The sequence below is a fragment of the Rhinolophus hipposideros genome (genome assembly GCF_964194185.1).
Source record: "Rhinolophus hipposideros genome assembly, chromosome: 15".
NCBI classification, from domain to species: domain Eukaryota; kingdom Metazoa; phylum Chordata; class Mammalia; order Chiroptera; family Rhinolophidae; genus Rhinolophus; species Rhinolophus hipposideros.
The window spans coordinates 28,909,844-28,934,259 of record NC_138061.1 but is presented as its reverse complement, the minus strand read 5'-3'; the positions used below and the strand labels follow the sequence as shown (position 1 = coordinate 28,934,259).

The window sequence follows — 24,416 nt, the reverse complement described above, 5'->3', positions numbered from 1 at the left end:
AAATAACATTTCTGACTTTTGCCACTTGATGGGAATTCCCAACAAAGAATGATAGTAAGAGGTAAAGTCTCGTGGGATCCCAAGAAGGCATAGCCTCTAGGACAAGATTTCTCAAGCTCAGTCCTATCAGCATGTTGGGCTTGACAACTCTTTGTTGGGGGGCTGTCCTGTGCATGTAGGATGTTCAGGAGCATCCCTGCCTCTCCCCTACCCACTGGATGCCGGTAGCAATCCCCCAGTTGTGACAACCAAAATATCTCCAGTCATTACCAAATGTCTCTGTGGCGGTGTGTGTGTGTGATGTGCAAAGTCTCCCCCAGTTACGCAGCACTGCTCTGGTGGTTAAGAGCAGGGGCATTGGGGAGAGCATGCCTGGGTTTGAATCCCTGTGCCTGCAACTTGTAGGAGCACTGAATGAGCCAATAAACACAAAGGTAGGTTGACCATATAATTTATCCTGCAACCCAGGGCAATTTGAGAGCGAAGGAGGGTTCTAACGATAATTTCGTGAACTGAGACTGTCTCTGCAAATGGGGACATGTGGTAGGTCCTTCAGTCCACATAGAGTGTCGAGAGCTGGACCTGACCCAGTCAGTGTCCGCTCAATGACTATTGTGCTAAGTGCTTTAGATCATTTAATCCCACTCTCCTCACCAAAACCTTATGAGGTCGGTACTATTATTATACACTTTTTGTATATGGGAAGACTGAAGAAATAGAAGCTAAAGTAACTTGCCCAAGGTCACACAGTGAGTTGTAGAGGCAGGATTTGGATTCGGGCAATTGGCTTTCCAAGCCTGTGTTTTCAACCACTGTGCCCAGGTGTGTTCAGTGCCCCAGGAAACACAGCGCTGCTCAACATCTTGGTACTCCACCAGCTATAGGTCATTCACAGTTTCAACATTAGACCATTTACAATGCTTGGTTTTCAGGGTTTATTGTGGTGAAAAAATAGACACATTAAAAATATATGTGGAGCAGGAAATGTGAGTGGCAGTGCCCAATCTGACTCCCAGTTTTGTAGAGCTCAACAGGCGTACCAGCCCATTAGGAAGTCACTGTGGTTACGTAATATAGAAACAAGAATTTTATTTTTCAATTCATAATTTATTGTTTTCCCAGATGGCCATTAAGTTGTTAGGACATAAAGTCTTATTTAGTCTTTTGGACCCAGTTACTTAATAAATGAAACTGTTAGGTATTCCTTTTGGCCTAGGAGTGCCATGAAGGTGATGGAAAGGAGAAAGTTTGGGAACCTCTGCACTCACCATTTTGCCATTGGGAGAATCCAGGAAGGGAATGATGGAGAAGGCCTTCTAGCCCCCAGAGACCTCACCCTGCCTGTCCACTCTGGGGAAACCTCTTCCTGTCCCCATGGCACATCAGCCTGGGATAATGCAATCCCCCTCCCTCTCTCTTTCATTCTCTTTCTCACACATACACACAGTTCTCCTTTCCCTCACACAAAAGCTAATGTCCCCTGACCTCAATAAGAGTGCCGAATTTCATATGAGTTCCCTTTATTGTAATCTCTTGTCCTTTTTCAACTATGTTAGGAAGGAAACTGGTTGTTTTACGACTTAAACTTAGTCAAGGTTCAAGCTGAGCATCTCCCACTGACATGCAATCTGCCCCTCAGGTCAGAGGTCACACTGTCAACTCAGACCCACTTGACACCATGATAAGCAGACACATGAATGCACCCCCTCCCCAGAGAGCACTCAAACTTCCACACTGGACCTTCATATACACACAAAGACAATCATTAAGCAGATGGACAACTGGAAGAAGCCTGGTAGTATGGCAAAGGGGAGAGGGCTTGGGGGGTGGGACGGTGTTTACTCAGGGATGTGGTCACTGGCTCTAGAGCCACCAGCACACTTTACATTCTCTAACTACTTAGTTTACTATAACAGAAAACTAGACAGCAGAAGAGTGGTAGGGACGTGTGGGCAGGGGCAGCATAACTGGCTTTTTATTATTAACCAGGGGCCACTTTGGACAATTCACTTCTTGCTGTGCCTCAGTTTGCTCACCTGTAAAGGGGTTTGATTGCCCATTGCTCATCAAACTGGGGTGCCTGAGGTACATTTACAGCCTGTGTGTGCTCCTGAAAGCCTTGGAATGTCTGACTTTCTGGGGTGTCAAGTTTAATAAAGATTTCAACTGTTAACCAGCAGTCAAATGTCATGCGGTGCAGTTTGGATATTGAGTGACAGCTAAGAAATTACCCATTCTAATGTGAAAGATCACTCATTGCCAATTTTGTTCTGTACAATTGATATAAAACTTTATGGTTGGGGACAGACTGTGCTCAGGGCCTGTCTCTAGGAAGATTTTCTTTCAATTCCAAATGTTTTGTCAGTTCCAAATACAGTTTAGAAGATTCAAAAACAAAGACTTTTGGGGGGGGGCCCTCTCTTTTTACATAAAAAGATGCAACATTTACATGCATTTCAATGACAGTAACTAGCAATTGATGACACTTTAAAGCCAAATCCTGTGTGTCAAATGTTGTGTTAATCTCTTTATATGACCCTCATAATTACCTAGTTATTCCCGTTTTATAGATTAAAAAAACCAACCAAACAAACACAAGCGAAAAACAAAAAAAAAAACTCTGGGGCACAAAGAGCTGCAACAATCCATCCAAAGTCACATGTTATGAAGCAACGGTGAAACCAAAGATTCTCCCTACCTACTACCACACCGTCCCTGCCTCCCCCATTATCTGGGCTCATTGCAAGAGACTTCAGGGGCTTCTTTGCCGAGGCCTGAACAGCACAAGCCATAATGATCTCCAAAGTCCAGCTCTGACACTCCTAAATCAATGTTAGCTAAATCGACGGATTAAAGGCTTCTTACACCGGAGGTGCCACTGGAGGAAGAAAGAGGCTGGGGGTCCCGAGGGGTCACTAGGTGAGGCCGCCCGACCTCTCGAGCGCTCCCCAATGGAGGGCCTGACGCCTCTGCCTCCGCCCCCGCCTCCCGCCCAGCCCGGTGTTTGCAGCGGGCGTCGCCTGGCACTTCCTCGTTCCCGCGCGTCCGGGACTCAGCTCGCTACGCCCAGCGCGCGCTCCTCAGGCGGGAGGGGGCCAAAGGGGAGATGTCGCAACCGCCCCCCTCCCTCTTTGCCTGCCTCGGCGCTCCGCCACCTCCCAGAGGAGCGCGGTCGCAGACAGCTGCGGGCCGCCGGCCGTCGGGCATGTCCCTGGAGTGCGCGCAGGCGGCGGGCACTGGGCCGCCGCGCAGCCTGGAGGAGGCCAACCGGACCCGCTTCCCCTTCTTCTCCGAAGTCAAGGGCGACCACCGGCTGGTGCTGAGCGCCGTGGAGACCGTCGTACTGTCGCTCATCTTTGTGGTGTCGCTGCTGGGCAACGTGGGCGCCTTGGTGTTGGTGGCGCGCCGACGGCGCCGCGGCACCAGCACCTGCCTGGTGCTCAACCTTTTCTGCGCGGACCTGCTCTTCACCAGCGCCATCCCTCCCGTGCTGGCCGTGCGATGGACGGAGGCCTGGAGGCTGGGCAGGGTCGCCTGCCACCTGCTCTTCTACGTGATGAGCCTGAGCGGCAGTGTCACCATCCTTACGCTGGCGGCGGTCAGCCTGGAGCGCGTGGTGTGCATCGTGCGCCTGCAGCGCGGCGTGCGCGGCCCGGGCGGGAGAGCGCGGGGGGCGCTGCTGGCGCTCATCTGGGGCTACTCGGCGCTCGCCGCCGGGCCCCTCTTCGTCTTCTTCCACGTGGTCCAGCAGCGTCTTCCCGGCGCCGACCAGGTGAGCGCCGGGCGGGCGTCCGGGGCGGGCTGGCAGGCGGGGATCAGATGGGAACGGTCACCCGGGGGGAGGATGAACAACAACGATAATAGGCCATTTATTGCACCTACCCGTGGTGCCAGACACTGTTTCTCGGGCGCTGGGAAGTTTTCTCTCTTAAATTTCACATCAACCCTGCGACGTAGGTCGTATAAACGCCCTCCAAAGCTCTGTTAAGTCCCCCAAGTGCCTGTAAAGTGCACTGACTATTGCACATTTAATGAAATAACGGTGGGTTTAACAGCCAGCCAGACACAACTTCGTGGGTCCGGAGTGGCTGATCCCATTACGTTGAATTCTGCTTTCTCACCGGGTGCGGCTGCACTGTTATTATCACCTCCTGCACAGATGGGAAGCCGAGGCACACAGAGGAATAGCTTGCTCGCGGTATGTCCCCCTCAGTGCGAGGGGGAGCGGAGATTGCGCTCAGCAGATTATGGGTGGGCTGGGCAAGGGTCCTGCTTTGAGAACCCGCGCGCCCACGGGCAGGAGCGTATGGATGGGCCTGGGAGAAAGGCCCGTTAGAGACCCAGGGACCGCAGACCCAGCGCCGCCTCTAGGGGGTTGTGACTTCCCCTCTCCGGAGCCTCAATTTTTCCAACTGCAAGACAAGGATTAGACTAGACCACAGGATCTTACCCTGAGAGATTTGGTGGATGGGTGGTTTCAGGATATCTTGGGCGCCCGAAATGTTCCACACATTTCAGAGGCTAGACCCGTGAGCTTTATTCTGGGCAGCGCTCCCAGAGTTGTCATTGGGATCATGGGGCAGATGAGGGGAATTGGGAGGGGGTCCACGATCTGCAAAATGTTCTGCGGACAGCTCATGACATTGGCTGGGGGCCACTCCACTCCTGCGCTCCAGAACCACCCGCGCTGGTCTGAGTTGTTGGCCTGCTATAGGGTTTGAGTGCTGAGATTCACCCTGGGCTCAGGGTGGAGGACAGTGGCGGGTGGTTTTGGCTGTCATCCAGTGTATTAGGGGCAGAGAAAAGACAGGTGTGTGGACCCTGCGGGAAGGTGCGAGTCCTCGCTCTAGGCAGAGCTCTTCATTCCTCCTTTTCCCTACAGAGGTCACAAGGCCACGAAAACTCAACCCTGGCACTAGGAGGGCGTGTGCGCGTGCGAACCACAGTCCCAAAGAGAGGCTGGGCAGAGGCCGGAAGGGGCTGGGAGGGGAGGTAGTCAGGGTGGGGAATGAGAAGTCACGTGTGGAAGGCTGCAAGCTGTAAAGGTGACACCCCCCCCCCCATTGTCCAGAGCCTGGACACACAGGTAGGGTTTTCTGGGGGTTTCCCCAGACCAGTCTGCCACACAGGCCTTTATTGGGGTGGGGTGGGGTGCGGAGAAGTCTGCATCCTGTGTAAGCAGTGTATGTGTGTGAGGCCGGGGTGGGCGGAAAAAAGAAAAACTTTCTTTTTTTAAAAAACACATATCAAGTCTAAATGTCCATTTCCTAATAGTTTATTTCTTATATGGAATAAATACATTTGTGGGGTTTTGCTTGTTGGTTTGTTTTGTTTTGTGACTAGCAGGCAGGAACTGTCCTAGGTCTGTGTCACTTGATCAAAGTTATGGAAGCCTGTGCCATGTCCCCTTAAGAGGGGGCCAGGAAAGCTGGCACTAGTTAAACTGGTGGGTGCCATGGGCATGGGCAGACCAAGGACTCTAGCTTAGTGGGCAGGCTTGTCTTTCTCAGCTCAGATACACCTGAGAATTAAGGTGGGTCACAGATGCCTCTCACATAAGTGGAAGACCAGGCCTCATCCCAGACCAATTGGACCGTTGGGAGCTGGGATTCCGCCACCAGTCTTGATTTTTTAAAAGTTATTCTCACTGAATTACAGTGTTTCTGTGTTTTTCACAGAACTTGAGGGATTTCACCCCCATTTTATTTTCTTACAGAAAAATTGACACTCAGGAAATTCATGATCTAATACAATATATTGTAATAGTATCTTATGTTTCCTGGTTTTGTATCTTGTGCCTCTTCCTTGTACAATTGTTTTAAGTACACTTTTCTTAATTGGCAAATAACACTAAAAAATGAGGCTCATGTCACCTCCAGGCCAAAAGCTCAGACTAAAACTGCTTGCTGACATGGACACAGGTGGTTGTTTGAGCGAGAAGGCCTTTGCACAGATGGGGCCCATCTGTGTCATGCTGCTCTGTATTTTACCTCTGGTTGGGCATCTGTGTGTGGTCAGAGCCCTCTACATTCACTTCTGGAAGGACCAGAGCTGTACTGCAAGGTGCTTCCATGGAGATGTATGCTATGGTGGCCTTCCCGCCATTCCCCTCGGAACTGGGCACACAGATCCCTCTTGTTTTAATGCAGAAACACCTCCTTGGTCTTCAGAACCTTAGGAGAGCAATTTGGGCAAAGCCACAGGGAGAGCATGGGCCTGCATAGGACCTCAGAAGATGGGGGGGGGGGGTGAACTGGCTACAGGAGCCCTGCTCCCTGAAATTAGTAGAGGTAGGGAGAGGGAGCTCGTAATGAAAACTCTACAGTCCTTTCCAGCTCCCCACTCTCTTTGTCTTTCTCCCTTTGTGTTGTGCATGCCCCCCACCCCACCCCAGCCTCACACACATACACCTGCCAGTAACCCAACAAACAGAAAAACTCCCCAGCACCTCAAAGGCTGTCACCTGAGCAAGCAGGAAACTCATCTTACAGGTGAGCAAAAAGGCTCAGTGGTTTAAGAAATATGTTGAAAAGAATGAGAAATAGAATAAAAAGGAATGTAGCCATTTAATAAAAGAGACAGAAGGATCTAGTCTAGACTGAACTGAGTCTCACGTTAAAATTAGCAAAGGCTTGTTTTCTCAGTCCTCTATTCCCAACTTCCTGGCTGCAGGTTCGGCCTGCCCCCACCCACTTGGACATGAAATATGGAGGTTTTGGATGGGGGACATTTTCCTATTCAAACCACTGGCTGAAAGAGCTAACTAACCTCAAGCACTTGCCAGGGAAACTGCCTCTCTGAGCTTTCTGCTTATCTGGACTCCCCACCCCCCACCAGGAACATGATTATCTTTGTCCTTTTGGGTAGTGGGTGCCCGTAGGCCAGGGTGGACTAAACTTCCCTGAAGGGTGGATGACATGATAGACATTTCAGAAAATGCTAGCTCGTTTGGTATTTGGAGTGTGTGAGCTTTGGAGTCAAACATTCTGAGTTTGACTCCCATCTCTGCCATTTTGGAGCTGTGTGACAAAGGCAAGTGGTCCTGCCTATCTATACCTCACTTTCCTCATTTGCACAATGGGCATGGTAACAGCATTAACCTTACAGGATTGTCGTGGGGACTAATACTCAGTAAGTGGGCCAACATCTGGCACCTACACCGTTAAGTGCTCAAGAATGGCCAGCTATTATTAGCATCCTTATCTTTGGTTATAAATATTTTAAACATTCTTCAAACAGTGTAATTCTTCTGATTGCTGTAAAATAATAGACTGCCATTTTAAGAGGATACACACATCCTAGCAACTTAGACATCTCAGCTAGGTCTGCTCAGCCTGTTCCAACGGGATTCCTGCCTGTGTGTGCTGTGGCCCAGGCGGAGCGGCGGTGACCCTCACTGGCAGGTGGGGAGGACTGTCCACCCTGGCCAGAATGTGCTGCCCATTTCTTCTATAAACATTTACTAAGCACCCCGCCCTCCTGCCCGCACCACAAGTCACATGACCGGGACACTGTCTTTCTCTTCAAGGGGGTGCATTTATCGAGCACTCAGATGGTCTCAGACACAATTTGGTCCTCACAGTTACCTGCAGTTGGGGAATTTGGACTTAGGTGGCCTAGTCTGGGATGGGGTGGGCCTTTGAGAATGAGATATGTGCAAGGGTCACATAGCTATTAAGGCAGAACTTAGAAGTTCCATCTGAGTGAGGAGGGAGAAAGAGGGAGGCAGAAGGCTGGTTAGTACGCAGGTTTTTGGCAGCTTGGGGAATGGTGGCACCAGGCCCTGAGTCAGTGACTACGGGAGATGGAACCTTTTAGGAGAGAGACACTGGAGGCTTGACCCACCTTTGAGGTATCCTGTAGAGATGTCCTCAGGGCAGTGGGGTGAATCTGGGCTTCAGGAGAAGACTGGGCTGAAAAGAATAGATTGCAGCATCATCTGCAAAGAAAAAGCCATGGAAACGGATGAGATTGTCAGGGAGAGCTGGGAGGTTGGGAGGATACAAGTCACACTTAACCACACTTAGCTCTGATGTACATGGCGTCCCGCCTCCATCCCTTCTGGTCTTGACATTGAGCTCCCTGCTCCATTATTTCCCCTGGATGAAGCCCCATCCTTCCATGTACAGCTGACGCAAACCCTTCTCGGTTGCGGGTCCCCCGGGTGTCACCACTCTCCTGTCACCTGGAACTCTCTGGGTGTTTCCAGCTTGCTGCCATATATGAAGTTTCCCAGTGCCTTTTCCTCCTTGACTGCACCAAGCCCATCCTCAGTGTGGCCTCATAGGGGCTCAGCCTCCATGGGTTGGGTCAATGAGTGGCTGAACACAAGGATTAAAGAATACTCATTGACTCAGCTAGCTCTGTTTCTATATTTAAGTAACAAAGCAGGCCTAGCGCTTTTGGTTTTCAAATTTCTTTTTTAAAACCAGGAAACATTTCAAATGTGCAGAAAAAGTACAGAGAATATTATAACATTCATGCCACCACCTTCCAGGTTTGACGCACTGCCAAACTTCTGTAAGTCCCAGCCTGGGAGAATACCTAGAATCAAAGTGTCTTAAGTAGATTTTCCCACAGAAACAAAATTGTAACACCAAGTGAGATCTCTGACTCTGAGCCTGGTGCCTGTTTTGTTTTGTTTTGGTTTTTTAATGAGAACAAACATTGCATTTAACTAATGATTCCATATAAAGCTTTGTAAAGAGCATATGAATCAGTCATTTAGTTTATGCAGGCCAGCCACACTGTCTCTTAGTTCATGCATGGGGTGCTGTGAAAAGTTCTTATCTTACTTCCTCATCACACTCTGTGCCTGGAGTGGGTGCCACAAATCAAAGGTGAAAGAGCATCTTCATTAGAGGCATGGAATTTGGGAGGCTTTCTGGGATACGTTCATTGTCTGTTGAAAAAATAGCTGATTAGGTCTGCTAAACTGTTATGGTCATCTGTGTTTCATATTTGATCATCATTTATCTTAAGAATGAAATTTAACTGCCATTTTTTTTCTCTTATAAAAGTCATTTAGGCACATTATAGAAAATTTAGAAAGTTCAGATAAACCAAAAGAATAAAAATAACTTAGGAGTCCCACCTAGAAACAGACACTGTTCATTTTCTGGAGTGTATCCTTCCAGTGTTTTGTGTGTGTGTGTGTGTGTGTGTGTGTGTGTGTACATGCATATCTATTCATTCACACCTACACATTTTCTTCAGCAACACTGGGCTAAGACAGGCATATTGTTTAGGGATCTATTTTTTTGCCCCTGATGTAGGGAGAACACCTTGCTCTATCATTACACATTCTTCTATATCATCTTATCAAGCCTGGAGAGGTTTTGGCAGACATTCTGGAGAAGGCTTTTGGAAAGAGTTGGGGCCTCTTGGGGGTTTTAAGAAATGCTTCTGGGGTCATCTGTTTTTCCGCCCTCCCTGTACAAGTATAAGGATTATAGACCAAGTCCCATTCAGGGCTAGAATCTGTTTCTTCTGATTACTGCTTCAGCATATCTGCTGGTACGTAATGAGGCTCCCATGGTGGGCAGAGAGCTCAGTACAAGCGAAGGCTGTGTGGATTATCTAAAGAGCCATGGTCACACACTGCCAATATTCAGAAGATCCTTGAGAGACACAGTTTCTTTCCAGTCACCAAAATGTAGAAAGATCTAATAAACTTTCTCCCATCAGGTCTGGACAGTGGGGATTGGGATGGAGGAACAAGTTTTTGGAATGCCCAGTATGAGCCATTCAAACAAAATAGGAAAAGGAAGCAACATTCTCACCCCTCTTTACAAGGTACACATACTATTAAGTCATTCTTCCCTGCTTGACTTGCGTTAGACTTTTCCTGGCAGGTCCTTGGATATCCCTTGTAAACACGTAGCTCTTTAGGGAAAATACTGTGTGATTAAAAGGACGACATCATTAATGTTATAGTCTATTATTTTAGGAGAATGTTTCTAAGCTTCAGTTTCCTCCTCTGTGTTGGGGGAAAAAAATAATAATGTATTTCAGTAAGGTTTTTGTGAACATTCAATGAGATACTGTGTATAAAATGCTGCCCGGCACAAAATAAATTCTCAATGAATATTAGAATATTTTCTGTTGATACTGAATAGGAGAAGAAGTAACTATTTGTATTTTCAGTTCAACTACTCACTTGTGATACTTGTTGGGAAATGATAAAAATTATTTGTCTTTGCCTAGTGTAGCATTCAATGAGTATTGGTTGAATGAATGAATGAATGGTACTATGGATGATAATAGTACTTCTGGACATTTTTGTCCACCAGAAATCAATAATGTGGTCTTTAAAAGTCTATTGTGCGTGTTTGGTAGTGTTTAAGGCAACTTGTTTTCTGAATAGTTTTGTTCCTATAGTCACACAGGCACAGGAAGTTTGTGTTTGGGAGGGTGGATAGATAGGTAGGTAGGTAGACTGGACTCTTTTCATTGACCTATTTACTGGAAGAACACGTTGCAGCAGCTCTTACTATTTCGTAAGGTCCCCACTATTTCGGGGTTTGTATTAGTGTCAAACATTTGAATTTAGCACAACATAGTGAAGGCAACAAGGCCACAAACCTTCATGCTCTTCTGCCACATTCCAGTGGTTTTACATCTGGAACTGACAGAGAATTGTGGTTGCATCTTGCTCTGGGGTTGCAGTATGCTCCTCTGGAGGAGAGGCACACGAGGACAGAGCTCCTGTGTCTGGGCTCCAGTATTGTCTTGGAGTAAGCCCTGGCCTTCTCTGACGCAGCTTGGCACTTTGTAGACATTTGAACATCCTCCAGATGAACACTGAATGCCTGAACCTAGACCCTGTTGCCTTCGGCATACAGTGCGATCGCACTGAAACGTTGTTCCTGTTTTGATATGCTTCTATGTGCACATCACTTCCAGCTTCAGAAACTTTCTGGGGTCAGGTTTTTCACCTGTAAAAGGAAGGACTTGGAAAAGGCTCAAAGGCTCTTTACAGCTCCGTCCAAGGAAGTGGAAAGAATACGGACCCTGGAGTCATGCCTGGGAACTGACTCTTAGATCTTACCAGCCTGTGATCCTGAGGCTCTGTTGCCTCCTCTAAAGAATGGGAATAATAATTATGGTTATTCTGAGGAAATGATTTGTAAGTGGGGTTGTGTGGGCAGTGGACAAGATTCTGGGATTTCTTGTCATGCCAGTTGTGTAGCAGTGTAACAAAGCAGTGTAACAGTACCAGGTAACCCCCAGCTGAGACTGAGCTAAAGGCCAAATAAGAAGCCAGCATTTAAATGACCTTCTCTTCCTTTTTGTAACTAGGAAATTCCGATTTGCACACTGGTTTGGCCCAGCCTTGCCGGAGAAATCTCCTGGGATGTGTCATTTGTTACTTTGAACTTCTTGGTGCCAGGAATGCTCATTGTGATCAGTTACTCCAAAATTTTACAGGTATGTTTGCTTCCTGACTGCAGCTGAACTACACTCAGGCTCAGGGTATCTCAGGTGGATTCTTGGCATTTCCATGTCAGGAGTTACCTCGTGTTCACACCACAACAATGCCGCCTCACTACCCAGATCCACCCCCTCTGCAAAAAAAAACAAAAAGAAAACTTATATCTGTGACTGTTATTATTCTTTTTCACTGATCACTAAATACAAGCTTATTATAAAAAATTGAGGACATATAGAAATGTGTAACACAGAAATTAAAAATCTGTACCCCCATTGTTAACAATTCAAAGTATGTTTTTTAGGTTATTTTTCTTAAAAATGTACATATATACATACTTTTATGCCATATATATATATATATATATATATCCATAAAAAATGATATATACTACTTGTCATGATTCAACCCAATTTTTTTTTTCAGATTTGAGATAATACGACCCACCCCTTCTCTTCCTTTTCTCACTTAACACTGTATGGTAACATCTTCCCATATCAGTTCCTTTATCTCTCGCTGCCTCATTGTTTTTGATGGCTTCATGGTCGTCTATCATGCAGCTGTGACATAATTTATTTTATGGGCTTTTGGATTGTGTCCATTGTTTCCCTGCCGCACACAGCAATGTAGCAATAGAGAATGTACACTTTTAAAAACTTTTTATTGAGTGTAGTATACATACAGAAAAGCACACCCAGCATATATGCCCAGCTCAGAAACTGACCACACTCCCAAAGCAGCTCCCAGAAACAGAACGAGAAACAGAACCGTACTGGAAGCCCCTCCTGCACCTTGCGACTGCTGCCCCCACCTCCAGGAAACGTGCTTTTCAAGTGTGGGCTGAAACAGGACAGGGTCTCTAGCTTTGGAGAAAGCATGTACAGGGGCATAAAAAAAAAAAAAAAGACCTGCCAGGGGGTGGTCGGTTGGCTCAGTTGGTTAGAGCGTGATGCTACTAACACCAAGGTTGTCGGTTCGATACCCCGTATGGGTCACTGAGCTGCACCCTCCTTAAAAAAAAAAAAATTTTTTTTTTAAATTGAAAAAAGAAAATGACTGGCCAGCTTATTTCCAAGCTCTGGAGGCTGCCCGTTTACATGTACAGTGCCAGTCCAAGCAAATAGTGTGTACATGTGCTCATGCTTCTTTGAGAAGGTAAGTACAAAGCCTTTGAGTCCTTTCAGAGGTTTATGTTGTTGAATCTTGGTTTCATAGCATATTATGGGTCATCTGACAAACAAGGATATTGGAGTGGGGCCCTGTAGGTCCTGCTTGCTGTCTGGCCACTTTTATGGCCCTTGCTTTGTAGCTGAGGATCTGTAACCTTCTTAAATGCTCAGAACTCAAAACCAGGCCATGCTCCATCCTGGTCTGCTAATCGCTGGCCCCTGTGGGAGATAGCCCCCCATGTTATTCCTATGACTTTTTCCGACCAGTTGACTTGCGATCACCCTCCCTCTCCCGCCCCTTAAGTGATCTCTGTATCTGGGGATTGTTTAAGGGTATGAGGCTGGTTCAGGCCTGGAGCTAAGGTCTGTAAAATGCTTGTAATGGAGTCTGGCATGTATAAGTGCTATGTAAGTGTTACCTATTATCGTTATGTTAAAAGAAAAGAAGCGAGGGGAAAAGAAAAGAAATGTAGAATGAATTTTTAAAAAATTACTTAAGAAATATTTATGTAATGTTTACAATATGTCAGGAACTAACTCATTTAATCCTAAAAAGAACGACATATGAGGAAACCAAGGCACAGAGAGATTAAAGTAACTTGCCCAATGTCACACAGCTCATAAGCAGCAGTGTCAAAATTGAAACCCACTGGGTGGTGAACACACAATGGGATTTATAGATGATGTAATACAGAATTGTACACCTGAAATCTATGTAATTTTACCAACAAATGTCACCACAATAAATTCAAATAAATAAATAAATAAATAAATAAATAAATAAATAAATAAATAAAAATTGAAACCCAGTATCATCTGGCCCAAGTCCTTTAGAGGCCAAGAGGGCTTTTGTCTTCTCCTTTCACTCATGTCTCAGACTTCTCAGCTGCCTGCTGAGAGAGGACTGACTTCTTCCATGGAAGGGTTTCCCACTCACCCCTTTATTGTTTTCTCAGGACAGGGTCCACCTGGGGACACTTCCCTCATGCATAGAACAAAATCCAAAGCCCTTACCTTAAAGCCCTATGTGACCTGTCCCCTGCTTGCCCCTCTCACCTCATCTTCCCTCTCTTGTATCCATGTTGGCCTCTGAGCCGTTCCTCACATATGCCAACAAACTGCTGCCTCAGGGCCTTCGGGACCTGCCGTTTCCTCTCCTGGATCTCTCATCACCAGATTTCTGTCTGGGCCATCCCCCTACTTCATTTAGGTCTCTACTCAGAAGGCTGTTCTCCAGAAAGACTCCACATCATTCTCTAGTTACCCCAATTTATTTCTCTTCCAACCAAGCACTTCCAAGCCCTGTCATATTGCAGTTATGTGTATTTGTTTGTATATCATCTGTCTTCCCCACCAGAATGCAAACTCCGTGAGGGCAGAGACTTTGTTTACTGTTATAGCTCCATGCCTAGACTAGGGCCTGGTTTACCCACTGTAAGTGCTCGATAAACACTCATTGAATGAGTAAGGCAAAAGTCTTGGATCACACTGAAAGGCCAACAGTGCCTTCTCCTCTTGGGCAGTGGGAAAGTCACTGGACAGAGTCATAGACCTGGGTTCTAATCCAAGCTTTATTACTGTGTGACCTTAGGCAAGTCACTTAACGAATATGGGCTTCAGTTTTCTCTGGAGCTAAATGAACCTCAGTGGATTATTTAACACAACAAAATGAGAGTGCAGATATGATAATGTTTTGAAAATCACAGTGTTAATGCAAATATAAGGCTTTACAAAAATTACTTCCCATCCCACTAGCAAAACTATTGCCCATTTCCCAGGAGGACTATGACATTTGTCCTCACTTTACACCTGTGGGTTTGCCAGGCCAGTAGCTTGGGGGCAGGTAAGTTGCTGCCAGGCGAATGGAGGGCCTGGGTAGGCCCATACAGTGTGCATGTCTCCCCCTCTGAAGATATTCATATTCAGAGACACTGAATCAGCTTTTCTGCTGTTTTTTTCTGTCAAGAACATAACTCTGTAAAATCAATTGAACATCAATATTAATCAGCCATATTCGTAGAGACACAATTAGCAAATCATTTGAAGCCATGGGACACAGAACTAAGCCACCCACCCATTTCCCACCAGCCTGTCAATACTGCTTCTAACTCAGGTTCCATCTCTAGGCCTGAGAAGTGCCTCTTTCAAATCACCTTGATCGTTTATTCCTCTAAAGCAGTCTCTAGGGCATTTTCTAGAACTCCAAGGGATGTTAGAAGTTAGAAAGAGTTCCGTGATCAAGTGAGTTTGGGAAATGCTGGGTTAATCTAATTTAAATGGGTTTCTTTACTGTGGGCCTTCTCAGAGCTTTTATTATGCTAATGTATTTTGGGAATCTCCAACACAGGAATAGAGTAGGAAGCATTGTCAAATCTTTTCTAGACTGGTGTTCCACGGAATCTCCTTTGGATTCTTCCCTTCCAGAGCCACTTCATGTGCTCAGGGCAGTGGCCTTATCCACCCTTCTGTCTTCCCTGCTTCCTCTTTCCTCATGACTCAGCCATGCTATACATTTTCAGTGGCCTTTTCCAATCAGGGATATAGTCTCCTAGCCACTCCCAAGTGCCTTCAATTAGGCTGTCAATGCTAACTGTTGGGCTTTGGTTTACACTGTCACCCAGCAACTGTTGTCATGGCAAAATGAGATGCTTCTACCCTTCGTGACAGTTTGTATGTTTCTTGTTCCCTCTCTCTATTCCCCCTACACACCAGAGTGGAAGTGCAGGATGAGCAGGGCTTCCTTGCTTATTGCTGTATGTCCAGCTCCTGTAATAATGCTTAGCACATAGGACGGGCTCAATAAATATTTCTTGAATGGGAGTTAGTCTGCGGCTTGACATTGGAAAACCCTTGCCTATTTCAGAGTTTAACTAAGAAACACAGTCTGTTTCAGCTAAACATGAAGGTGTTAGGTAGTGAACAAACAGCTCTGACTCTCATTTCCCAGCTTTGGGGCCTGTTTGGAAAGGGAGAGGACGTGGGCCCTCCGGAAAGATGGAGTCTGTTGTCTGATGATTCTAATCAGGAAGGTAGTGGTTGACCAAGGAGCTCCCAAAGGAGACCCTATGCCCAAGGTCAGTGGGGAGCGGCCTCTCTCTGCACCCACCTATCGGCAACCATGGCCTGGTGGCATGGCGTGGCAAAGGGTGTGAGGTGCGGAGAAGGTTCCCTCACGCCCTTCACATGCTCATGTGAAGGCAGTGAGTCTCGGTCAGTTTAAAAAGTGACTATCTTCAAAGGTCTGGGGACAAACGCCAAGTCTTTTGTCCTAGATTAGTTCTCATACTTTAGTAAGAATCACCTGGGGAGTTTATGAAAAGTGCAGACTTCTGGGCCCCACTCAGCCCCACAGAATCAGAGTATCCAAAGGTCGGCCCAAGCAGGTGCCTTTTATCGAGTGCCAGGTGACTGAGGCAGGTGGCCGGAGACCACATTCGTGGAGCACTGCCCTCTCTCCCTGCAGCAGGGTACCCAGTGAAGAGCTTGGGTGCCTCTCCCTGAGATACATGTCCCCTACTTGACCTTAAGGCCTTGAGAAAGTCACTTCACCCTACAAAGATTCCATCTCTTGTCTCCCAAATGAGGTAGTGACAGAAGCTACTCCATTCGCTTGTTTTAAGGATTAAAGTTAATCCTCAAAACTTAATTGAGCTTGGCAGCCGGATGGCTCAGTTGGTTAGAGCCTGAGCTCTCAACAACAAGGTTGCCGGTTCAGTTCCCACATGGGATGGTGGGCTGCGCCCCCTGCAACTAAAAATTGAAAACGGCGACTCGACTTCGAGCTGAGCTGTGCCCTCCACAACTGGACTGAGGGACAGCAACTTGGAGCGGATGGGCCCTGGAGAGGCACACTGCTCTGCAATATTCCCCAATAAAAATTAAAAGAAAAAAAGTTAGTTGAACATTGAGTTTAATCTAAAATATCAAGCATTCTGCACAATGCCAGAGACATTTAAAACCTTGGATAAAAGCTGACTAGTCTTGTCATCTAATGAACAGGGAGCAGGGGAGGAGCCACATTTGATTATAATGGGCCCATTTTCCTTCTCCCGAAAGTTGTGGGTGGACAGAAGGAAACGGTAGCAGCAGTAAGTGATAAAAAAAGACCCAGGTACTTATTCCCTTGGCTCATGAGTCAGCCCGTTTTGTCATCTGTTTGCTCACTGTCATTGTCAGGCACAGAAGCCACACGGCTACCCAGTCCCCAGGGAGTCTGCAGTCTGGGGGTTCAGAGGTAAGAATGAGGCTTCAACATCTGCTACATAGCATATGTGGCAATGTGACGCCCTAAAACAAAGCACTGCAGGAGGCCACTCAGGAGATAAAGCCTTCTAGGGGTTCCTGGCATTAGAGATTGGAGTTATAGGCTGGGCAGAAGCCTTTCCATTGATGGAGATAGTACAGGGTGGGAAGGAACTAGTTTAAGATTAAGAGCAAGGGCTGGAGTCAGACTGCCAAGGTTTGAAGCCAGCTCTGCCAACTGCTGGGTACTGTTGGGCAAGTTGTTTAACCTCTGAGCCTCAGTTTCGTCATCTGTAAAATGGGGGTCCTGAAAGTACATATGTCACATAATTGCTGGGAGAATTTAAAGGGATGCACTAAATGAGATGTACAGGGCCTGCATATAATAAGTGCTCAACAAATACTAACTTCCATCAACATCATTCATTCAAAAAATATTTACAGACTGTCCCAGGGACTCCATCCTTCTTGGCAGGGCAATGAGGGAAGTACAAGAAATGAGGCTGCTTTTGGAATCATCCCTTATGTGTCCACCAGGCTGCACTGAGGCCTAGAGTGACACCCCTGCTCAGAGGTGGTGGCATTGCCCCTGTCGCCTGCCCACCTGCCACCCTGCCCAGCTGTTACTCTCCCAGGTCTATCGGCCAAGATAGTCTCAGATTAACCAGCTCTCACCCGAACACATTTTATAACTTTGATTCTACACAGCAGCTTCCAGACTTGAAAGTGCCAAGGCCAGAGGTCAGGCATGTGAGTCTGAGATGGTGGTTATGTCTCCTGAGCAGCCCCACCCTGCAGAGCACACAGTGGTGGGAAGGGCTTAAGATGGCAGCCCCTTTGGATCCTGTTATGCCATGGCTCATCTTGAGCTGGGTTTGCAGAGAGGGGCTTTGACCACGTATTATCAATGGAGTGACCTTTAACAAGTTACTCAAATTTCCCATGATTCAATTTCCTCATCTCTGAAGTGGGAATAATAATAGTACTGATCTAAAGAGTAGTTGTAAAGATGAAATGTGACAATTTATGAGACAAATGCTTAGCACAGTGAGTGGCATTCAGGGAGCCCTCCCTAAAGCTCAGCAATTCAAATTCCTACTGTTGCTGTTGTTGGGGAACCAATGAGGAGGAAGGGGCTCTGCTCACTCATTAATGTTGCCCTGGTCTCCAACACCAAGAGCTGATGCACAGAAGCAAGCAAGCAATTGTATTTAATCATAAAACAATTAAACAGCTGTCCTTCAATCAGCTAATTAGGTGTATTCTAAGAAGACTATTTTAAGCTGTTCTGATCTGGGAGTTAAATTTGCCCAAATTGTGAATGATGCTAATTGCCTTCTAATTACTTCCCCTCCTGAGATTCAAAAATCTTAAGGGAATGGGCCTAGGAAGGCCCGCTAATGATGAGATTTGTGGCCATTAAAATCTCCAGACATGTAAGCACCTACTGTGTGGCCAGAGCAGAAGGACACAGGGCCAGACTACCCAACTGCTTGTTCGCAAGGACCATGAATGTGGCCAAGACATTCTGAACTGAATCTCTTCCCTGGGGACAAAGGTCTCAGGCTGGAACAAAGCATGTCAGGCTAACAGATATGGTGCCCCCTCACATCCTGGGTTTGTCCTCCTCATCCATCTCCTGCTCCTGTCCCCCACCCCAATCTCTTGGCACCACTGAAGCTGAGCAAGTAATAGGGGACAGCAGGCCTCTGCCCTGTGGCTGTGCTTAAAGGACAATTAGAATTAGGCAGAAGGGCAGGGTGCACCTGAGCACTGGACTCTTTCTAGCCACCAAGGAGGTCAGACCCAGCCAGCCCACCACCCTGTGCCTGGGGAGACACTTAAAAGGCAGCCCCACCTTTTCTCTCACAGACTCAGCTTCCGTGGGGCTTTTGCTCTACAGTGAATCCTTCCAAGACTCCTTTTTTCAAAGCAGCTTGGCTAAACCCTCTCTCAGAGGCTTAATTCTTCACCTGTACGATGAAGGGGTGGAATAGGCCTAGCGACTCAAAGCATGGTTCTCAGATCAGCAACCGCAGCAGCCCCTGGGAGCTTGTGGGAAATGCTGAATCTTCGACCCACCCCACACCTGCTGAATCAGTCTGCATTTAAACAAGATTGTGCTGTCATGCTGGGTATCATGTGGGGTCTCTGCTCGCTGCACAAGAATGCAGGATATGGTGAGTCCAAACAGGAACACCCACGGAACCATGGATGGGGGAGTCATACCGCTGTATTCTCACTGGCGGCTAGGTTGGAAACACAGGAAGCAGGAGCAACATGATCCACAATCTGGCATCAGCTTCTCTGCCAACCAACCCCACTTGCTAGCTGCAATCCACTGCAGTTATATGAGTGGCTAATGGCTAACTGGTTACAGCTGATGGCCAACTAGTTACAGCTAATGGCCATCCACTACCCAACCCACCACCTTTCCATGTGAGGCCGAGAGCCTGGAAACTGCCCTCTGGGACTCTGCTGCATGCCTCCCAGAAACAGTAGTCTGAGAAGTGCAGCTCAAATGATGCTTGGGTTCCATGTAGCTCCAACACTGTTGTTCTAAGATGTGATGAATGTTTGTGGGTTCCACACATACTGTTTTCATGTGGGACAGTGGGATGAGAGGACATGTAAGAATTTGTTTTAATCTGATCAACCTGTCTTAATTGAGGGGCCATTTCCATATCCAAGGCTGCCCACGGCCAACTAGTAACCAGCCTCTCTGATAGGCACTGAAACAAGACCCTCTAACTGAACAGATTGATGGCAGATGTGGGAAGCAACACCTGCAAGATCTCCTGAGAGAAGAGTCCAGAACCTCCTTCTAAACCCATATAACCAGGGTTGCCTTCTTTTCCTGCAATCCTTCTGCTATGATTCTGGTCTTGCTCATTCGTACAAAACATTAGAAGTGCCAGCAGTTCCACTGTTGGGAATTTATTCTACTGGTGCACTCACCTGGGTGCACAAAGATATGCATGCAGATGTTTATCCCACCAGTCGTCACCTCTCAACTGGGGGCATAAATATGAAACGGTTTTGATTTTTCAACACATGTCACCCGCAGTGCTCTGACCAACTCCTCTTTCTTACTAGGGAGGGGAACCTTTAATGACACCTAAGTCTGATTCCAGAACTTTCCAGTAGCATTTTGGTTATGCTTGTTTATTTTAAACCATCAATCTATGGTCAATCTAAAGCTTCCCCACCCACAGGACAGGGTGGGAGTGAGGTGGGGAGAAGGTGTCAGTGCTGCTGATCTCCCTTACGGACAAGGAACTTGTATGGTTGCTAATGCGAAGTGATTGTCCCCTTCTGTTGGTTACTGCCTCTGGTCTCCATGTAGCCAGTGGTGGTGCCAACAAACCCTGCTGAGCAGGGCATCATTCCCAAACAACCACTCCCCCCACCAGGCATTGGTGGGGGCCCTTCCAAGACCCATCTTTGTTTTCAGACTGAGTCCTGGCAGCAGCTGTCCTAGCAAATGAGCAGCCTCCAATCTCATCACCTTCCACAGCCCCCAACTCAGGGGCCTATGGCAATACTAGGATCCATTTTCAATTGCCCTCACAAAAGGAAAGGAACCTAGTGTCGGGGTTCAGGCATGGCCACACCCTTACGCCATCTCCCATTGCCCTCTCCTCCACCCAACAACCTGGAGGAGAGAGGAGAGGGACACACATATGTGCTGCCACTTCAACCAGTACCTACCCCCTCCCCCTACGCACGCAAAAGGCTAAAAAAAAAAAAATACTCACGAATAGGGGCCTGGATAAGCTGTGGTACAGCCACATTATGGAGTCTATGCTAAGAAGATAACAAGAATGAGGTGCCTTCTCTCTGGGCTGATATGAGATGAGCACCAAGCTATCCTTCTAAGTAAAATCGAAGCAAGGTTCCAAGTGGGGTGCCTGGCATGGTCCCACGTGTGTACAGAGCAAAAGTGCAGTAGTGGGTGGTCCACAGCCAGGTGTGTGTGGAGGTAGAGCGTTCCAGAAGTACACAGAGGAAACCATTCACTTTGGTCACCTCCAGGCAGTGGACATGGAGAATACGCAGGCTAGAGGCTTTATATTTTTCTTTTGATCTCCTATCTCCTTCAGTATCACAATTGAGTTTGAAGCACATATTGCTTTTATACAATTAATTACTTACGTCTTTCAAAGCAGAAGTAACAGGGCAGCTGCGTGTCTTAGTCTGTTTGGACTACCATGACAATATACCATAGACTGGGTGGCTTATAAACAAGAGATTTATTTCTCACAGTTCTGAAGGCTGGAAGTCCAAGATCAGGGAACCAGCATGGTAGGGTTTTTGTGAGAGCCTTCTCCTGGGTTGCAGACTGCCAACTTCTCACTGTGTCTTTCTGTGGTGGAAGTGCCCCAGGGAGTTCTCTAGCCTCTTTCTTTAGGGCATGAATCCCATTCAAGAGGGCTTTGTCCCCAGAACCTAATCACCAACCCCACAAGGCCCCACCTCCTAATAGCACCACCTTGGGGGTTAGGTTTCTACATAGAATGGGGGGGCACGTTCAGACCATAGCAATGTGCTTCTATCCACATACCCCTCTCCAAGACCATCCAATTCAGGCTGTTCACTTCCCCTCATCAACTATATTTACAAGGTGCACAATTTTCTGCCTCATTTCTCAGGGGGCAAGCCAGGTGCCCATTTCCCCAGTCCACCCTAAGCGGCCACAGCGCTTCCAGGCTTTAAGAAGGAAGCTCTCTGCACAAAACAGTCCCAGTGCAGCGGTGACAGTAGATTTCAACTCTGGGGCCCTCTGCTCCTCCTAAATCAAAACCCCCTGACCTCCCCGCACTAAATCATGGCTCCGGTTCTGTTTTGTGTACCTGCAGATCACAAAGGCATCGAGGAGAAGGCTGACGGTGAACCTGGCTTACTCGGAGAGCCACCAGATCCGCGTGTCCCAGCAGGACTTCCGCCTCTTCCGCACCCTCTTCCTGCTCATGATCTCCTTCTTCATCATGTGGAGCCCCATCATCATCACCATCCTCCTCATCTTGATTCAGAACTTCAAGCGAGACCTGGTCATCTGGCCGTCCCTCTTCTTCTGGGTCGTGGCCTTCACGTTCGCCAATTCGGCCTTAAACCCCATTCTCTACAACATGTCGCTGTTCAGGAACGAATGGAGGAAAGTTTTCCGCTGCTGCTTCTTCCCGGAGAAGGGAGCCATGTTTACAGACACGTCTCTCAGAAGAAATGACCTGTCTATTATTTCCAGCTAATTAATTTTTCTCTGTAGGCAGAGTTTGTCACTCTCTTAACAAGCCATGGTGTGTTTTCAAAGGGAGTTAATTTCCAGGACCATCGCACCACTGTACCCTAAGAAAATGTAACCTATGCAAATTATACATTTACAGTACCGGTAAATTAAGGGGTGATCATTCAGTATAAGAATTTTATCCTTTATAAAAGGATTTGTTATGGGTTCCTTTAAATATGAACTTTTTCAGTGTGTTTGTAATATGATTGAATAAAATTTTTATTTATAATTGTTCAGCAATCACAGCTACATATAAAGCCATACCTTGCTGGTTTCTGAAGTAAGTCTTAGGACTGATCTAGGACTCAGATCTCTCTGCTGAAGGGTCACTGGCTACACTAGGTCCCCGCCATGGACTTACAAGGCCTAAAGGATCATTCATTAATTTTCAAGAACGCTTGAGGAATTTCCAAGGAACAATTAAAGGTGACTTTTTGTTTCCTTTTAGAAGAAATGCTATGGACCCCGTTAAGAGAAGCAGTGTCATGAACTCAGAGAGAAAATAGGATTACTGTAAAATGTGGGGGGGTTGTGCGAAATGATCTTGGGACATACTTTGGGAAGGTGGGGCAAACACAATTTGTTGATGGACAGGATGTAGAATGTGAGGAAAAAAAACTTCAAGGGTGATTTTAGATTTATAGTCTGACACTGTCTGGATGGTGGTACAGGCCACAAAAATAGGGGAAGACGGGGGCTGGGCGAGCTAAGAGTTTCATTTGGGGCTTGTAAAATTTGAATTCTCAGGGAGATACAAATGGAGAGTATGCAGTTGGATACTGGGATGTGGCGTGTGGACCTGAGGTTAAATGTTGGGAGTCATCAGATAGTGTTTATAGGCCTATCATTGGGAGAGAAGAGAGAGAAGAAACCAGAGCTAAAGAGAACCCAGGGACATGCCATCACATGGAAGTTGGGCCCATGGCTGGAATGTATAGTAGCTCAGGGCCTGGCACATAGTAGGTGCTCAACAAGTCTTTGTTGCTGAGTATATCAGCACCAACCAGTAGTCACCATTGCTCATAGAATTTCATGAGTTGCTTCCTTCTGAAGATTCATGGTGTTCACAAGCTCGAGAGCAGATGTTTTGGTTCATCTTTAGTTAATAGATTTGGTGAATTAAAGCTGTATTTTGAAGTGATGTGTGGCTATCTTATGAATCTCTGGGCTTGTCAAACTGAAGCTGAATAGCCATCCTGGCTCTGACAGTCTGCTGTTCTGTGTGATGACAGGCAGGGCTTTCCCATACATGGTCACCTCCCTCTTTGGTGGGAGAACAAGCACATTGGGGTGGGGGACCCAGGAACCTCCCATCGGCCCTTGATATTCCAGCACCTAGGCAGACATCTCCACACTCACGGGAGAGAGGTGCCCTTCCCAGCCTCCCGACATATTTCATAGCTATCGCCAGTGTTTACACAACGCCGAAAGGCTCTCTAATTGGATCCTCACTGGATCCCATCAAACAGATACTGTTTCCCCATATTTTACAAGAGTGAGGCTCAGAGAAGCAATGTAATCAGCCTCAAATCACATAGCTAATATAGAGGGTGCCAAAAAAATGCACACATATTTTAAGAAGGAAAAAACTGTATTAAAATTATAACACTCAATATATACTGATAACAAAAGATGAATACAAGTCATATGTGTATATTTTTTTGGCACCCCTGGTATATATCTAAGTTGGAGTTTGACTTAAAACCAAGACTCTCTGGTACCAAAGCCTTATTCCTTTTCAAGATGAGAAACTGAGGCACAGGGCTTTTGCATTCAATTATACACTAATTGTCACAAGTGCTGCCGATAGAATGGGACACTGGTGTTTGCTCCAGTCCCGGCTACTATCCCATCCCATTTCCTGCACACTCCAGGTGGGTGGCAGGGGGCACACCTTGATTTTCCCCCAGACCTGGCTTCCAAAGGCCACCTGTTCCAACTCCCCCATGGAAGCCTGAGGCCTCCTCCCTTCATCATTTTGGCCACACCTGGTCTAAGAAGTGAATTAAGTACTAGAAACAATGAAAGACTGGGGGGTGCTTACTAGAGGTCACCCAGACCCACGCCTCTCATCCTCTCAAACCCAGCTGAGTGAGCTGGCTGTCCTGCCCCCCTCATGGGCCCAGGGCTGACTGAGGCCTTGGGCTCACTGGCCTGGCCTGGCCTAGCCTACACTCACCTGCTCTTTGGCCTTGCTGTCTTGTGCAGGCCAGCAGTAAAGGCCTTCCTGGGTTAATGGGGAACACCCTTTTTCAGGAAGTTGGGAGAAGCCATAGTCATTAAGAAT

At 47.0% G+C, this 24,416-nt stretch overlaps 1 protein-coding gene across 3 annotated transcripts; it reads left to right on the top strand.

Annotated features, from left to right (window-relative positions):
- Positions 1 to 2,977: 2,977 nt before the first annotated feature.
- FFAR4 (free fatty acid receptor 4) lies at positions 2,978 to 23,269 on the top strand. Of its 3 annotated transcripts, XM_081074775.1 has the most exons (4): positions 2,978 to 3,772; positions 9,688 to 9,795; positions 11,302 to 11,430; positions 21,702 to 23,262. In XM_081074775.1, exons 1-4 carry the CDS (start codon positions 3,107 to 3,109, stop codon positions 22,089 to 22,091), a joined length of 1,293 nt encoding a protein of 430 aa, XP_080930901.1. In that variant the 5' UTR covers positions 2,978 to 3,106; the 3' UTR covers positions 22,092 to 23,262. The 3 variants fall into 3 exon arrangements, with proteins under 3 accessions (XP_080930901.1, XP_080930902.1, XP_080930903.1); XM_081074776.1 differs by lacking the exon at positions 9,688 to 9,795 and having other exon boundaries at positions 21,702 to 23,269; XM_081074777.1 differs by lacking the exons at positions 9,688 to 9,795; positions 11,302 to 11,430.
- The last annotated feature ends 1,147 nt before the right edge of the window (positions 23,270 to 24,416 follow it).

Coding starts and splice junctions, on each gene's coding strand:
- FFAR4 (XM_081074775.1), top strand. CDS start 3,107: ATGTCGCAACCGCCCCCCTCCCTCTTTGCCTGCCTCGGCGCTCCGCCA. Junction 9,796..11,301: donor TTCTCACCCCTCTTTACAAG/GTACACATACTA, acceptor TTTTGTAACTAG/GAAATTCCGATTTGCACACT. Junction 11,431..21,701: donor GTTACTCCAAAATTTTACAG/GTATGTTTGCTT, acceptor GTGTACCTGCAG/ATCACAAAGGCATCGAGGAG.